Below are 17,304 nucleotides of genomic sequence, written 5' to 3' on the forward strand. Positions count from 1 at the left end.
CGCCGCCGCGGCCGCCGCGGCCGCCGCCGCCGCCACCGCCGCCACCGCCGCCGCCTTCCCTCCCCCCGCCCGCTCGGCCGGCCGGCGCCGGGCCCCGGATGCAAGAGGCCAGCGGAGGGACGTCATTGTTCCCCGACGGGCTGAAAGCGGAGGCGGAGCGGGCCGGGCTGAGGCGGGGGCTGCGGCGAGGGGGACCCGGCAGCGCCGAGTCGAGCGGGGCCGAGCCAGGTAATGGGACCGGGGAAAGCGGCGGGCCCGGCCCGGCCCGGCCCGGCACAACACGGCACGGCACGGCACAGCAGCACCGCGTGCGCCTCCCGCCTGGAAATCAATGGGCCGGGGGGAGGGGCCGGCCCGGGAAGGGGAAGCGCCCGGCGGCAGCCGCCGGCTCGGCTCGGCCCGGCCCACCCCGCACTTTCCCGCTGCCCGGCGGGAGGCCGGAGGGGGTGGGACCACCGGGCGGGGCGGGGCGGGGCGCCGCTCCCAGCACAGCGACGCAGCGGCGCAGTAATCGTCCGGCCCCGTGACCGTCCGGCACCGGCCGCCTCCCGCCGCCTCCCGCCGCCTCCGTTATGCGCCGCGTCCCGCCCGCCGCTCCGTCCTCCTCCCGCCGCCGACTTGCGGACCCGGCGCCGCTTCCCGCGTCCCGCCCCGGCCGGAGGGTTTTGCGTCGCCCAGATGCCGCTCGGCGGCGCCCCGTTGTTCCCGCCGGCTCGGAGCCTCACGCCCCGCCGCCGCCGCCGCCGCCGCCGCCGCCCGCGCAGGGGGTCCCGGCCCGCCTCGCCGCCCCACCCCCCCGGCTCCGTGGAACCCGGTCCCGCCTTCCCCGCCCCGTTGCCATGGTCACCGTCTCTCCGCGGGGCCAACCCCTCGTCGCTCCTGCCGCCGTCGGGCCGCGAAGCGCCGGTACGGACGCGGGAAGGGAAAAAAAGCGGAGCCGGGCCGGGAGGGCGGGCGTTGGGGCGGCACTCCGGCGGAGCAGGGCGGTGCGGGCCGTGGGGCGCTGCTGGGGGCGGGCGGAGGGGCCGCGCGGCCGTCGCCTCTCGGACGTTAGCGGCCGTGACCCCGTCGGCTCGGTTTTGTTTCGTGGGTCCGTCCCGCTTTGTACGGCCGCTGTTAATTTTGTAATAAGACGCGCCGCGAGCGCTCCCTCGATGCCGTGCACAAAGCCTTAAGCGGTGACTTAGGATCGCAGCATCGTCGCGGCTGGTGGATCTCGCCCGCTCCCATCCCCGGCTCGGCCCCTCGCATCTCGCCGCTGCTCTGCTCTCCTCCGTGCGGGGCTGGAGCCGAGCTCGGGACGGGGCAGCGCTTCGTCGCCTTACCCGAACCGCTGACGTCTGATTTCCTTCTCAGTGTGTTGAGGAAAAGTCTGCAGACGCGAAAGTGCAGAGATAACACCTGAAGCACAAACCGTGTCCGTTCATTTTCGGAATATAGGAACAGAACTCGTATGTACGTATCTGTAGGATAAAGAAAAAGGAAATGCGGCCAATATCTGTAGCTTTAATACTTCTTTGTCAGAGATCAAATTAGACAGCAATGTAATTTGAAAAAGTGTATCTGGTGTATTCTTTCTGATGCTGGTACCTGCCTGCCACTGTGTTCTATTGGTATGTAATAATGGAGCCCTGGGCAGCCCAGTGAAATGGAATGTAAGGTTTGCCTCATTGGTCATTGCGGCGCTCCCGGGTTGTGTGGAATAATGTTCTTCCCTTTTCATTGCCGTTTTGATTGTTTCTTGTCCCTCAAGTTTTAAATATGTTGTTGAAACTTTTTCCCTTTCAATCAGAAAAAAAGGAGATGTCACTGGTATCTGCAGTTTGAAGACTGGATCTTATCTGAAAGTCACTGATCCCAGGCGCTGCCACCTTAGTCTTCCCATAGGACAAGGATGCCTTCGTTTCTCAGTTAAATGAATTTTTTAGTTTTGCTTATTGTTTTGTCTGAAATGAAAAATGTATATGGAATGGATTTGAAATGATTTTTTAACTGAAGATTTAAAGAGAAAAATATATAATTTGAGGCTATGCGCACAAGTTGTCATTTGTGGGACTCAAATTTACTGTGCTTTGTTCAACGTATTGTAAATCTAATGAATAGCAATCAAGTTTTGCCATAAATCTGAAGCCACTTCACGCTGTTCTCAGTCAGTCCAGTATAAGGAACTGGCTGATGGTTTCAATCCCTGCTAGGTTGGTTCCCTACACCTAGTGTGAGTGCTGCAGAAAACATTTACCCACGGACAGTGATAATTCCTCCCATCATTGTTCAGCTCCTTACTACATATACACAGTTACACGTCTTTAACGTGGTGTCATCTTGAAACCTAAGCAGCATTTCAAAAAGGACTTTAAATCAGTTACTGACGTTGTCCTTGAGGGCTGAGGGTCTTTTTGCCATTTCCTTTTTATAGCTTACATTCCTCTGTTGTTTTACAGCAGGGAAATGCAACTTTACAAAGTGGAACTGAAACAGAAAGCCCAAAAAGCATCTAACTTTTCAGCTTATAGGAGGAGTTGTGAGTGTGATAGGTGCAAAATAGCACTAGTAGTGCTGCCAGAGTTATACCCAAAGCAGTACTTTATGGAGGGGCCAAAGAAACTTTGGCAGAAAGAAGTGCACACGCATTTTCTTAGTCTCCTTTCCCAAGATTTCTCTGGGTGTTGAGGCTCAGAGGTATGCAGCTCGCAGGAGTGCAGAGAGGCTGAGTATCTCCTCCTGAATCTTAGCATGGCAGGGCATGGATGTCCCTCTGCTTATAGCTCCTATTGGCTGGGAAAACGCATCTCGTGGTACTGACCCAACAGCCCTCACAGACTGACTCAGAATCACTAACTGATGTGAGAACACTATGTAAAAGCTGTTATAGAATAGTATTTAAAAGCTGTTATGGTAGAATTGCAAGAAACCCTTTTTGATTGATACAGTAGACAGTGAGATAGAAAATGAGTATTGGAAAGAAAGCAAAAAAGTAACAGCTAAATGCAGTTACTTTTGTGCACACAAAATGGAAACAGGCAGGCTTTAAAGTCGTGGTGCTCTAACACCAGCAATAGGTGAATAACTGCTATCCCTCAGAGAATGACTTATATGTTTTTATATTAAAAAAAATCAACACACCATAACTGTAATAGATTAAAATCCCTTGAAAGTGAAAATGTCATCAGTTGCTAGTTGTGCAGGAGTTAAGGTAGTACCCATAGAGTTTTGGTAGAAATTTTGATTTTGCATGTTTGGGGTTTTCTTTAAGTCCTTTACATGAGCTATTAGTGGTTAGCTATTCAATTCTTCAGGCTATTTCTTTGAGATTAAGTCACAGAATTTCTTCTGCTCTTCTCTTTGTGTAGCGCTGACATTCTTATGTCAACCAGCACTTCTATCTCTGTTGCAGATATGAACAATGACCATAGATAACAAGCCAAAATCTTCAAAGGCCAAAAAATCCTCATCGAGACAATCCAGTAAACCCAGGAAACCCCGTACTAAAACTATGAAGTCACGCACTGCAAAAAACCAAAAACAGGTCTCTGAGAACGAAGGACGTGGAGGTGCTATTTATTGTAAATCATCTGAAAAAGTTAGACCTTTTTCCGTTGAAGATTTAAGTAAGTGTGGTCTTTTATAGTGCTTCCATTTTCTTCAAAGCAAAACAAAAGTAGGAAATGCAGTTCTTACTTGTTGCACTGATGTGAAATGGGACTGCTGGAAATAAAGGCTTCAGCAGTAGATTTCAAGTTAGTGAATTGACAGAGACAACTGAAGCGGATCGGTGTTGCAGAACCTAGTCTTGATATATTTGCAGTCTATGCTGAAGTATGGGGATAATTTTTAATACACAGATTCATCCATGTCTTTGTTTTGCAAAGAGAAGTGCGCTTTGTTGTTGCCGTGCACAAGTTTTTGAATGGTAACAGTGCTCTGGAGTGCTGTCTTCTCTGATAGTTGCTTGTTTTTACATTGCCCATCACCACCGTGTGTTACCAGCAAATTGGAGTGATGATATTAAAGCTGTCTGTAATAAGACTTTCTGGTTTGGATTATTGTTGGTTCTTGTGGATGCTCTTGCAGAATGCTATTTTTTAAATATTTGTTTTTTAAACAGAGCAAAAGCCCTTATGTTTTAAAATACAACTTTCTTGCAGTCATCAATGATGGAATTGCTCCACCAGAAAGGATTCTTTTTCCACCTGAGAAGATTTGTATGGATTGGCAACAAACACAAAATGGAGTTGGAGTTGGACTCCAGAATCTTGGCAATACGTGTTTTATTAATTCTATTCTACAGTGTTTGACCTACACACCCCCACTCGCCAACTACATGCTTTCCCTTGAGCATACCCAGTCGTGTGAGTACTTGTAACACGGTTTGAAATCTGTGGGACAGCTCTGAGGTTGAAATAGCAGCAGTGATTCTCTGAAGAAATTGTACTTATCTGATTTTACCTGTAAAAGTTGGCTTTGAACATTGTATTAACAGTGGGCCCAGAACAGCATATGGAGTGATTTTGCCTTTAATGTAGCACGGTGAGGGAAGAAAAAAGAAAAAAAAAAAAGATTTCTTGCTTTGTGTAAATAATGAAACGCGTTGGAAAATAATGCATTTCATTTGGCATCTGGGGTTCCTGGTAGGTGATAAAATTTAGGGTTCTGGCATCACAGATCCTTAGTCTTCACAGCCTAGAATCCATAATATGCTATGCTGGACTAAATGGTGTGATCATTGTTGAACCAGTTGAAAAACAACAGCAAAAACAACAAAAAAAATCACTATAGAAAGCAATATGAGCTGGGCTGTTACCAACTCAACTACAAATTTCAATGTATTAAAATGTAGACTGACTTCGTCCTAAATAAAGTCTTGTATTTTATTTACTCTTTTCTTTGAATTTTATACTTGAATTTATTTAAGCCTAGGAGACTCTTATCATGCCTGTATATGTGTGCATTTACAAAGGCACCTGTATGCTTTCTAATTTGCTATCTTAGTATTTCTTTCTAGAAATTTAACTGTTTTCTTACTGTGTGTAAAAGTTGTTTCAAGTAAAAATCTCTTTGAAAAAAGGAGGGCAGAAGTATTATAGCAGACATTACTTTCATCTTTCCTTTCTCCCAAAGGATTCTTAGCTCTCTACCAAGAAGCTCACCTGACAGCAGTGTGCTGAAAATAACACATGTTCTCTTTATGCTGCATCATCAGTGTCCTATGTTCTCTCCTCATGTATATGTCTGGAGTTGACATTCCTGTCAGCCTTTAAAAAAAGTAACTTTCAAGTAGTTTTCTAGGTTTCTCATCAGAAAATACGTTTTAGTACAGGCTTGGTGGATATTTTTACTCTATATAAAGAGTTTTGTGTAACAAAACGTCACAAGACTGCTGAGATATTGGCATCTTAGAAGAACAGAATGGAGCATGGATGTTGTGTCCTCAGTTAAGACTTATTTCTTTGTAGCTATGTATATTTCATTAGACTGCGATGCTTTCTTCTTTCACCGTGCAGGTAATTGTCAAGGCTTCTGCATGATGTGCAGTATGGAAACTCACATTAACCGAGTCCTGTGTTGTGCTCTTGATGCCATCAGGCCTGTACTTATTGTCCATGAACTTAAAAGTAAGTGATTTCAGCTGTTTTTCTTTTTTGATATCTTTTAATATTTGGAGATGATGTTACAAATCGTTCTGTTACTATCTGGAAGAGAGGTTTTAGAAATAAAGTTTTCTTTCATTTTTATATGAGATAAATATTATAACCTTTTTATTCATTAGAAATAGCAAAACATTTCCACTATGGTGCTCAGGAAGATGCGCACGAGTTCTTACGCTTCACTGTTGATGCTATGCAGAAAGCGTGTTTGGATGAATACCCCATGTAAGCATAAATTACTTCTCTAGTACCTTTCTGTTCTCTATTTACTGTCATAAATGAAAGTCTGTCCATGGCTTTCATAGAACTCTTTGAAAAGTTCATTCTGTATCTCAGATCTTCTGAGGTCTGATTATCATTTGTTTCCAGACTAGACAGATCTTCTCAAGCAACCACCATCATTCATCAAATATTTGGAGGATTTCTAAGATCCAGAGGTACTTTAAAAACAATATTACTGCCCTCAGAACTGATCTGTATCTTCTGTAGTAAAGCACTTTGTAGTGCGACTTAAGCAGTATGTATCATTAGTTGGAGACTGGGCAGTTAGTTTCTTTCACATATTGCTTGTAAAGCATTTGTTGTTTGTTTGTTTTTAAATCCAGTAAAGTGCTTGAACTGCAATGCAGTTTCGGATACATATGATCCATACCTTGATATACCTCTGGATATACAGGTAAGATTTTTTGTAGATATAGTTCAAGATGTCTAAATACATGTGCAACTTTCTAAAATAATCTCACTCAATTTAAAAAATGTGTTGTTAAAACAAGAGCCGAGTGGTGATTGGGAAGTGGGTTGGACTTTGTCCTTCTGTGGAAGCATTGTAAACCATCTCCACATCTGCATTGGCTTTAAGCTGGAAGAATAACTACCGTATTTACGCAAACGGTGATACAGTTGTACTTCTTTGTTATTCTACCTCAATATGAATGTAATTATTAGACTGATTTTCCCCATTACTGATGACAAAGTACACTGCAGATGCTGTTTGTGGTATTGCAGAATTATTTGTTTCAAAGTAAGATTGCTTTCAAATCAGGTATGTGCTGAGCATACTCCTTCTGCTTCTTTCTTCACAGTGCTTGCTGGTTCATAGTAGATCTCCTAAGTATGAGTTAGCAAGATTCTCTCATAAACTACTAGTAAGTCTTTGGAATTTTGAATTTCCTTTGACTAATGCTCTTCTTTCTTATCTCTCCAGCACGTTTCTAATATTATCGAATCTCTAGAAAAATTTGTGAAACCCGAACAGCTGGCTGGAGACAATTGCTATAAGTGCAGCAAGTAAGATTATTACTAATTACATATTTCTGTTAGATACTGGATTAATGTACTGCATGACTTTGACCATAAGCTACTTTTTTACTTCATTTGGAAATAATAAGACACAGCTCCTTTGTTGTTGTCTTTGCTTCATTTTGTTTAAACAATTAATGAACTGAAATAATTCAAAACTTGAAAATAATACATATTTTGTAAATGAAAGAAGTGAAGCCTTTAGCTGATGTTATTTTATTCAAGTGTTGTCTGCTCTGTGGCTTGTCATGCCTCCTAGATGTGTGTTCTGAGCTCAAATATTCCTATTGCCAGAATTTAAAAGATGACTGCTTCAGCTCACTGCTGCTTATCAAAGGGCTACGGACTGTAATTTGGGATAGGAGTCAACAGCAGGTTGCTGAAGATCCTAGCATTCCCTGGGAAACAAAGTTAGACTTAGTCTCAGTGAATGCGAGCTGGCTCCATGATCAGTCATGTTAGCAGCCTCTGCTGGCTCACAATACAGTGCCTTGAACAGTTCTTGATATGTAGAACATGAGCTACTGCTGTCTTAAGTGAACTACCTTCCACCTACCCTTCACTTGGTGAAAGCGTATCAAGTTAAGATATGAAAAACATTTCTGTGTATGTGAGAAGTAATTGAACGTCTGTACGATACACTTTGGTAAAACAAGTTGTTCTTCAAACAAGTCCTCAGAAAAGCAAAGTCTGCCAGGCTCATTTCTGTAGGATTTCTGTCTGGCACTTCCAAGTGCAAAATGCAGTATCTGCTTTTTGTTGTTGGAAAACTGTAAGAAAATTGGTAGGTTGAATGAAGAGCATCCCATAGGTTGTTAAAATAAGTTAACCCCAAGTTAATTTTAGTCTGTGGATCCTAGACAGCAACATGTAATGTATTCAGAATTCTCATAACTTACAGATTGTGTCTGATGAAGAGTAAGATAAGTGTAACAAGCACCTCACCTATGAATTGCACAGCCCTTCATTACGTGCTCTGTGCAGCTGAGTCACACACAAAGCTGGGATTCTCAGCCTTTTTGCAAATTTGGAAAGAACAGCCTTGTGACTGTACAGTGCCTGGTCCTCTGCTGATAAACAATCCCATTCCTTCCTTTTTTTGCAATTGACGTGTCTTTTCATTCCTGCGATGATTTTTTTTTTTCTAGTAAAGGTGACTGCCTTAAAACTTTGTATCTAATTACAGTTTTTGTGTAATTCTATAAAATGCTTGGATTTTTTTGTTTATTTTGAAGAAGGGAATCTTAGGCATTCTCTTCTCGTTTGAACTCTCTGCCTTGTATTTTGACAGCAGAATTTGAAGACAGACACTTTTATTCTTTCTTTTTATTAGCTATCGACAGTACTTTTCTCGAGGAAATCTTCGTGCTAGTGGTTGTATTTTGCAGCTTGCACTGTAGATTCTGCCTTTGAGTGAGCAATGTACCAAACTTAAAATTAACACTTGAGTTCCAAAGAGTTGCAGATAGTTTCAGTCTCTTTTCAGACAACATCTGTACAGAAAGACATAAGTCAGACATCTCCTTCTTGTAGAATGATTGTGCTTCTCTTGTGTTTTTGATGCTAACAGATGATCCATTTTGGAAATTATTTGCTGTAACTAGTCCTTAGGACCGAGGGTCCCTAGTTCCACTTTCAGTTTATCCAGAACACAAGTTCTGAGAAGCAATTTTTGTGTAACAAGAAATGGTACCTTGCCTTACCATCCAGTGATGTAACCTAATGATAGATTCGTGTTCGTGCTGCACTCTGAGCTGTTGTAAAGCCTTTTAGGCGTAACAAAAGTACTTGTTCAGACATTTGTTTGGCTATCAGAAGAAAATGTTCTAAATCCTTTATTATTTTGTTCAGTAGAGATGTCCTCTTATATCCTCCTATCTGCTCTGTATTAACAAACCTGAAAGGCAGTGTAGGATTTTTGAAACAAAAATACATGTTATGTATTTTGTTTGTTTATTTTGGGTGGAAAAACAAGATGCTTTTAACCAGCTGTCTGTGCTTGTTTTTAAGTTGCAAGAAGATGGTGACAGCAACAAAGAGATTTACAATACATCGTTCTTCCAATATTCTCACGCTATCACTGAAAAGATTTGCAGATTTCACAGGCGTGAAGGAGACCAAGGTACATTTATAGCTGTAGTACAACTTTGTCATCTTGGAATTGGACTTTCCCAAAGGCCAGATATTCAGAGTGCCCCTCTGCTGCCATCTGTCACACAGCACCATGTCACAGAATGTTGGTGAGAAGGTTCAACCCTCTGTTGCCATCCCACCAGCAGCTGCCTCTGATGTCATGAGCTGACATCATAAAACAGGAGGCATTACTTTTGAAGTAACCCTTGTAATTCTAATCTTTGTTTTTTGGAAATGTTGTTCCCAGGATTGTTTCACAAGCTAGCCAAAATGAAGAATTTGGAAATAATGTTTGAATCTTCTTGTTCTCTCTTCAGGATGTTAAATATCCTGAGTATTTTGACCTTCGAGCTTATATGTCTCAACCAGATGTAGAACCACTCGTTTATGCCTTATATGCGGTTCTGGTTCACAGCGGCGCCAGTTCTCAGGCAGGACACTACTTCTGCTTCATAAAGGTAGATACCAACATCATTCTAGCATGGTAAAATTTGTGCTGGTAAACCAGTTCAAATGTTATTGATAACCATTGTTTCTAGAGTAGAAGATTTCATTATATGTTTGTGTATATGTTGTTCTGTGGTGTCCTGTTAGTGATTTCATTTGGAAAACAAGCAGTTATCTGAAGATTGTCTTTATTTGCAGGCTGCTGATGGATTTTGGTATCAGATGAATGATTCTGCAGTAGTGCCAAGTGACATCAAAACAGTCCTTGCTCAGCAAGCTTATTTACTATTTTATACCAGGTAATAACAAATATTAAAAGTGTGTTCAGAACATATTTACTTTCCTGTTATTTACACTTTTCTTCTTTTCAAGTGTTTTTCTATCTGTTCTAGAAAAATACTACTTGTATAATTCAACTCTGCCTAGCTTGAAACTCCCTGTCATGTTTTAGTGTTCACTGCTTGGCCTTAAATTGCTACTCTTTGCAAATTGCTATGTAGCTGTTATGTGTAGCTGGCTAATTTAGAAAAAGGGAGAAAGCGAGGTGGTGAGTTGCGTAAGACTCAGTTATTACTCTGAACGGAATCGTATGAAAACCATTATCTATTTTTTAGTTTGTAGTCTTAAGTCTTCCATACATGACTTCTGTATCCTATGAACTGTTCCTCTAAAACTTTCGGATAGGATTTAATCCAAGAGCAGGCTGAAAGACAAACTCTAAACTAAGCTCACTACTCTTTCCTGAAGGTGCTACGATTTCACACTTGGAGAACGTACTCCTTACTTATCAGCGCCGCCTCGTTCCAGTTCACTCGTCCGTCAAAAAAAGACTGATCGTAAGCAGGACAGCTTTATGGGACCACGACTTCCTCCTAATATGATTAAGGTAATTGAGGGGAGTAGGGAATGGTGGGGAGCAGATAATGGCACTAAATTGATAGTGGAGTGTGGGATTTTTATTTGTTTTCAGCATCTTAGTTTTATTTTCTTTTCCCCTGTGCAGCTTTCTTCAGAGCTTTCTTATGCTACTATTTAAATAGTCTACTAATACTTAAATAATTAAAACAATATTTTTCCTATCAGTGTCAGTTTAGGTGAGACAGTGAAATCCATTTGTCTTATATCTGATCACCAGAACAATTATTTTGCCATTTTCATGGTATGTTTAAAGGAGAAAATAAGTGTATTTGGGAATAGCTGTCTACAGTGTTAAGTTGTTTGAATGGATTTCAGAAGTGACATGCATTTGAAAGCATTATGCAGTGAAAGGAAACTAGGAAGTAACCATTTATTGGACTTGCCTTTGTATTTGAAGGGTGGTGGTTTTTTTTTTTCTTTTTAGGTGTTTAGATAATTTGTAGAATTTGCATTTATCCATCTTGCAATCTCTTCTTTTTAAACACAGAATTCAAGTCGTTTAAATGGAAAGATACCTTCAAAAGACGAACGCAATACCGTAGGTCTCACCTTAAAAAGGCCATCTTCAGCTCCACCCATAGCTTGTGCTGAAAGCTGGACAATGGTCAGGCCTTCAATCATCAACCCATCAGTAAATCAGAAGCTCGTTATCGGTGTTAATAACAAATTGCCTGAACGTGATACACTGTCAGAGCCTGACTGTCTTCTCGCTCTGGATGAGGATGAGATTATATCTATTATTTCATCCACAAATGCAAATCGTGCAGCAAAGTCTACCTCAAATACACCTACAATGTTAGCTGCTGCTAATATTTTTGAACAAGATGTTCTGGATGACATTTACACTGAGCCAGTGGTGAATGAAATTCCTGAATCCTGCTCTGATAACGCAGTCTATTATTGTACAGAATTTTTAAGAAAATCTGAGGAGGAGAAGTCATCAGAGGACTTACTTACAAGGAATGACAAAATAATATCTCCCAAGGAAATTTCGTTTGAAAAGGTCTGTGCATTGCAGGATTCCCATTCTTCCTGTCAGAATGCTGAAGAGGAAGGATCCCAGCATGAGCTGCCAAAAAATGATTCACTAAGTGGTGCTAATAGTTTAGATAATGAACCTAAAGAAAATGGACAGAAACTTGATGATTCCAGTTGCCAAGTCCCATCTGCTAAACCTTCAAAAATGTTATTTTCTAAAACCAATGGAGTGCTTAAAACAGTAAGTTATGCTTTTTCCATCTAGAATTTCTCACCTATGATGTATTCAGGAGCTATAATGTTCCCAATTCATGTGAAATACTGAGAAAACAACACAAATTTGTTCATAGCATGTGATATGTGATATTGTGATATTATGCTATTAGAATTTGTAGAGCTGAGCAGATATTAAAACGTACCAACTTAAGTACAGTTGAGATAAAACTTCATAAATTTCATGAAGTATATTTTTGGGAGTGAGTTGGTGTTGCATGTAAAGTGCAGCCAGCACATATAACTCAAAGCAGCCTTGCATAAATCTAATGCAGAATTTCTGAAAACGCTAGTCTGCAATACTACTACAAATACAATTATTTTTTCTGCCTGTTAATTTCTACCTTTTAATTGCAGATGCCTGTAACTTTGTATCCAGCCTCTCGAGAAATGCTAAATTCCTTTAAATACGGCCAGTTGAACAGCTTGTCAGAGGAAATAAGGTAAAGTGAAAACAGTTTTATTACAAGGTTTTATGCAACTTTTTCATGGTTTTACCTGCCTACATATTCTTTAATTGGAAGATTTAAGTCAGTAGAGAGAATTCTATACCATATGTCTAGTGTAACGAGCAGAACTGGTGATCAGCACAGTGCCTATTACTCTGACGCACATTGGTGCCCCGTGGAAGACTTCTGCTTCTTCATAGAATGTTTTTCCATTTTTCACCCTTGTCTGTAGAAGTGTTGTCTGTTTCTCCCTTTTTACAGCACTAGCATATGTAAATGTAAATTTTCATCACCTGCTCTCTCATTTGGGGGACAGTGAGAAATCTGTGTTTCAATTGTTGTTTTTTCTAGTTGGAATGGGAGAGCAGATAGAGCGGTTTTGGCTATTGATGGTAGTCAGATCAGCACGTGGAAGAAGATAGATGTATTGGGCTTGTTTGTTTGTTTGTCTTGTTGCAATACAACCAGAAACAAGATGGAAAAAAAGCACTTTTTCTGAAAGCTGAGGAGAGTGTAATAATCAAAAGATAGGTGTTTAAATTGGATGTCTTAAAGAGGGTTCCAGTAGTCATGAGGTTTTTGGTGGGTGGGTTGTGGTTTGTTGGTTGGTTGTTTTATTTAGATTTGTGCGACAGACTCTTACTTTTAATATTCATCTCTTTCAACAAAAGTGTTTTTATTCTGTGTAGTGTCCCTGGACCTCAGAAATCTTCTGAGAACAATTGTCTTACGGAAACAGGAATGATGAATGTGCTGTTGGTCTATGAAGAACCCCAAAAACTTTCTTCCGTCTTGAACTATGACGGTGCGGATCTTTTTATTCAATCGGATACTGAAATTAGTTCTGCCAAAAAAGAAGTTGCCGAAAGTATTGTAACAAAAGCTGATAACGCACAACCCAATGTCAGTGGTCAGCACGAGGTTAGGACAGGATCCTTGGACACTGTAGATGAATTCCTTTTAAATTTTGAGTCTGAAGACAGTGGTGACAAAGACGAACTTTTAAGATCAGAAGAACTTGATCTCACTGCAAAAGAAAATCCTTTGTATAGTGAAGTGTCTCCTGAGACTGAAGAGGAATTAGGACAGGCTTCCTCTATAAAGTCTGATTTTGAATGTAGTTCTAAAGGACCACTGTGTCTAGATACTGGAGATAAATGCCAAGATACAAAGGACATATCTAATAACTATGTAGATGTACCACCTGTTAATGACTCTTCTGTTACAAAGCTGGATGAAGTTTTGGAGAGTCAATTTTCTAGAGAAAACAAGGGGCCGACTAATAGGAATTATGAAGAAAATAAGCATAAGAAAAAAGGTAAAAAGATATATGATTCTAAAACAACTGACAAAGGGCACTACATAAGAAAAAGGAAACACTCTGATACAGAAGAGAGGGAGAAGCAAAAGAGCAAACCGGATGTTCATTTCCACAAGAGGAGGTGCTCTCGAAGTGTGGAAACAAATAAGCAAAGTCGTCACAAGCAGGAGTATCGGAGTGGAAACAGATACAGATCTTCCCATACTGAAAGAAACAGCCCTGATGTCAGCAGAAACTTAGTTAAATATTCTCATTACAGATCTCGAAGCAGAGGACGTGAACGAGATAGGAATAGATATTACTGTTTCAAAGAGGAGAGAGCTTGGAACAGAGAAAGATACTATCAAGATGAATCCTGGAGATGGCAAAAATGCAGACGCTACAAAGATTACTATTATTCTCATGCAAAAGGAGATAGTCCAGAAAGAAAGTTCTCCCATTACAATAAAGATTATGACAAATCAAGCCATGCTTGCACCAGGCCACATAAGGATTATCATTACAAAAGCAGACGGCCTCACAACTCACTCTCTAGAGAGAAGGATGTACGTCACTTTAGCAGTCACAGAGCACACTCACAACACCGTTCACTAGCCTCGCAGCAACGTGAAAAGTATTCTCATGAAAGACATATACTTCCACCTGTTCCATCAATTCATTTAAGTCGTGGGGACTTCTCCCCCAAAAATGAAAAACGAAATGACAGGAAAAGAAAATATGCAGAAAGTAGTGAAAGAGAAAGGAAAAGCAGAAAGGTAGAAAAAGAGGTTTTGGATGAGCAAAAGATGGAAAAATTCAAGAAAGCCAAGAAGTCCAAAGATAAACATCGAGAGAAGGATTACAAGTAAGCAAGGATTCCAGCATACTCAGCAATTTCTTCCTAATTCTTTTCTGGGTGTTTCTCGTATCTTCCTTCTTCTTCACTGTTTCTAACTTAGTTTTATAGCATGATCTGGCTGGGGACCATGTTGTTAGGTTGATCAATTGAAGATAGGAAAGATTTAGGTGAATTGTATTAGAACACTGTATTTGTACCACATAGTTAGAATCACATCTGCTTAGCATTCCCAATTAGCTAAAAACAGGGTTTTTTTTAATTGCATATATTCCAGAACTAGCCAGTGTTAGTGATTTGTTTACAAACCAGGATCTATTGTCCTTCAATCTGAGGGCTTAAGTTTGCCGCATCTATAGTTAGATGTGCACAAAGTACCACAAAATAGCTGACATGCTGCAAATCATCATCTGTGGTAAAATAAGTAACATTTCGTATATACATCAAGTGCTACATCTTTTTTCTATTTTTAACTTGCATGTTTCCTTCAGACATTATGATTCGGATTCCTCTGTGCTCCACTTTGACAATGACAATCGCAAACATAAGAAAAAAAAGAAGAAGAAGAAACACACCAGGAAGGAGACAGGCTTCTTGGAAAGCTCGGATCTTCATTCCCAGAAGCAAGCATGGGAGAAGGAAGAATCTCACTCTCCTGGTGACTGTTTACGTGAGCAATACGGAAATGATGGCAGTAGACAACCTGACAAGGAAGGCATGCCTTCCTGTGGGAGCAAAAGCAAGAACTAGATCTCCATTGCATCCAGTGAGAATATTAAAGGTAAGGGGCCACTGGACATTCAGAGAATTTTTTTTTAATTCGCATGGAGGTTATTAAAACAGTCTTTAAATGCTTGCTGAAATCTTTGTAGTATGCACAGTCCATATAGTCTGCAGAAATATTTAAGAAGGAAGAGGTTAATAAGCTGTTTTTTTTCCCCTATGCTTGAAGGATCGCTAGGAAATAAAGTTTGAAGTAAAGAGGTGGAGAAACAAATCTTTTGGGTTTAAATTTGAAGGTTAAGTGGTGAACAGGAGGGAGAGATGCAAAATATATTAGATTCAGTCCAACTAACTGGGAAAAATAAGGAGACAGAGTAGTTGGAAGAGAAGGGAGACTTCCAGGTTGGTACTGCTCATCATCCTGACCTGGACACCCAGTAGATAATACAGTCTAAATTAATTAGCTCTAGCGTTGTATAATAAGGAAGATTGCACACTGTAACAAATTCAGCCTCTAAACATCAAATTTGACAACATTTTCCACTATTTTTTTCCTAAATAGAGTGTATGTTACTTAAAAACAACCATAGATGCCTGCTACTGACATGAGATCCCAGTCCCAATTACTCGGATATTTTAATAAGTACTCACAATAGGATAAATTAGTTAGGACTATAGAGACATACTGATTCAGCAGGGCTGTAAAGTTTCTAATGTTCACTTTTTTTTTTAATGTATTATATATAATCCACGTATTTGTGTGTACAGAATATCAGTACTCTGAAAAATACTAGCTGCATTACTGGCAAGACTGCATCTGTTCTTAAAATCAATCTCCCTCCCTGTCCAAGTGTGTTTACCTCTTACAGGTAACAAATGTAATCTCTGAAGAAGATAGCTTGCTATCGAAGGCAAGCTTCACCTTGAACTTTGACATTTTATACCTACCCATAATTATCAGATGGCTTAACAGTCCCTGGCAATCCCTTTTGATAATAGTCCAGTGTTGAAAATGTCATCCTGGCACGGGAAGCAAAGGAATTAATCTTCCTGCTTTACATAGAACTGCTTTTCCATATTTGGAGAAGTTGATTTCCAGAAGAGATTTTTACCTGCAGGAATTGCATTGCTTGGATAGGGAAGTAAATTGCTACAGTGGGTGGATTCAGGCACTGAAAAGTTTCCCCAAGGTGAAGTACAGTTGTTGAGGAGCATGATTGTATTTTGACAACCAGAAGTTTTAATCTAAGGATACAATATTTTGGAGAAGGGTGGCTGATCAATCATTACTGTGAGCTTTAATATTATATCTGTCCCTTTGCTGAAAAAAAGAAATGAGGACTATCACTGTTGTAAAAACCACACTTGTTATGATGCTAATTCAAAAGAATCCCAATTGTACTAAATTTTTAAGTATCTCTGTTTTAGTTGATCAGTCAGGAACAACAGCACAGGTAAAAATGGATGTCCTCTAATGCTCTTCTGGCTCTAGTAAATTCTCTGGCCAACAGATGGCAAATTGTTTTTCTACACTAGTCAAAAATAGACTAAGAAGGTGTAGTGAAGGACTGAGAAGGACTTGTTAGGTTGTGCCTTTCATCCAAACTGATATTACTGTGAATAAATTAGCCAGGTGTAGCTCGTGGCTTAAGGAAAAAGCAGAAGGGACAAGTTTTAAAATCCTTATTTTCCTGCATTCATATGTCTTCTAGCAAGTTTCTGAAAGCTTCTGTTTTTGAAGCTGAGATTTGGTCAGGTTGACCACAAGATGATTAATAAAACAAAGATGCTGTCTAAACTGACTTACAGGTAAGACATGCCCTTTGTTGTTAAAGTGTTGTCGTAGTATTCTGTGCAGTTAGCAGAGTTGCTAGCATAGGACTGAAATAGAGTCACTTCACTGAGAGATTCTCAGGAGCCTTCCCCAGTCACATCAGCCCTGCAGTCAGAGTTGATCAAACTGCACGCAGATTTGGGACCTCTCTGTTTAGAAATAAGGACAGTGAGTCAGACAGCTACGCCTTGAACCTCACAGCAGAGAATAATGTTCTCTATTTGTCTTTCAGATGCAAATTACTAATTGAAGCCTTCAATACTCAAACGAAAAAAACCATCAAAGCCAACAACTTTTCAACAAAAACGAACACTTCACATCATCAGAATCGACTGCTTTAGACATCTCATCGCTGCAATCAGTGAGTTTACCCATCAACCAAAACAACACTTTTTAGCCATCAACACTTTAGACATCTCAATGCTCCCATCAGTGACTTTAACTATCAA

At 40.7% G+C, this 17,304-nt stretch overlaps 1 protein-coding gene across 6 annotated transcripts; it reads left to right on the forward strand.

The window, feature by feature from the left end:
* The first annotated feature begins 64 nt into the window (after nt 1-64).
* USP42 (ubiquitin specific peptidase 42) lies at nt 65-17,200 on the forward strand. Of its 6 annotated transcripts, none has more exons than XM_048961224.1 (17): nt 65-228; nt 1,793-3,608; nt 4,146-4,349; nt 5,502-5,612; nt 5,768-5,870; nt 6,015-6,082; nt 6,251-6,321; nt 6,850-6,932; nt 8,955-9,066; nt 9,395-9,535; nt 9,723-9,823; nt 10,272-10,410; nt 10,930-11,661; nt 12,051-12,136; nt 12,832-14,307; nt 14,790-15,079; nt 17,088-17,200. In XM_048961224.1, the coding sequence occupies exons 2-16, from the start codon at nt 3,404-3,406 to the stop codon at nt 15,046-15,048; spliced, it is 3,891 nt and encodes a 1,296-aa protein (XP_048817181.1). In that variant the 5' UTR covers nt 65-228; nt 1,793-3,403; the 3' UTR covers nt 15,049-15,079; nt 17,088-17,200. The 6 variants fall into 6 exon arrangements, with proteins under 6 accessions (XP_048817181.1, XP_048817179.1, XP_048817182.1 ...); XM_048961222.1 differs by lacking the exon at nt 65-228 and adding an exon at nt 796-906; XM_048961225.1 differs by lacking the exon at nt 65-228 and adding an exon at nt 800-906 and having other exon boundaries at nt 3,395-3,608.
* Nucleotides 17,201-17,304: the final 104 nt, after the last annotated feature.

The sequence above is a fragment of the Lagopus muta genome, chromosome 15 (genome assembly GCF_023343835.1).
Source record: "Lagopus muta isolate bLagMut1 chromosome 15, bLagMut1 primary, whole genome shotgun sequence".
Lineage (NCBI taxonomy): Eukaryota > Metazoa > Chordata > Aves > Galliformes > Phasianidae > Lagopus > Lagopus muta.

Excerpts from the sequence above, each read along its gene's own strand:
- USP42 (XM_048961224.1), top strand. The coding sequence starts at position 3,404 with ATGACCATAGATAACAAGCCAAAATCTTCAAAGGCCAAAAAATCCTCA. Across the intron at positions 9,536-9,722 it reads ACTACTTCTGCTTCATAAAG|GCTGCTGATGGATTTTGGTA; the intron begins GTAGATACCAAC and ends CTTTATTTGCAG. Across the intron at positions 11,662-12,050 it reads CCAATGGAGTGCTTAAAACA|ATGCCTGTAACTTTGTATCC; the intron begins GTAAGTTATGCT and ends TTTTAATTGCAG.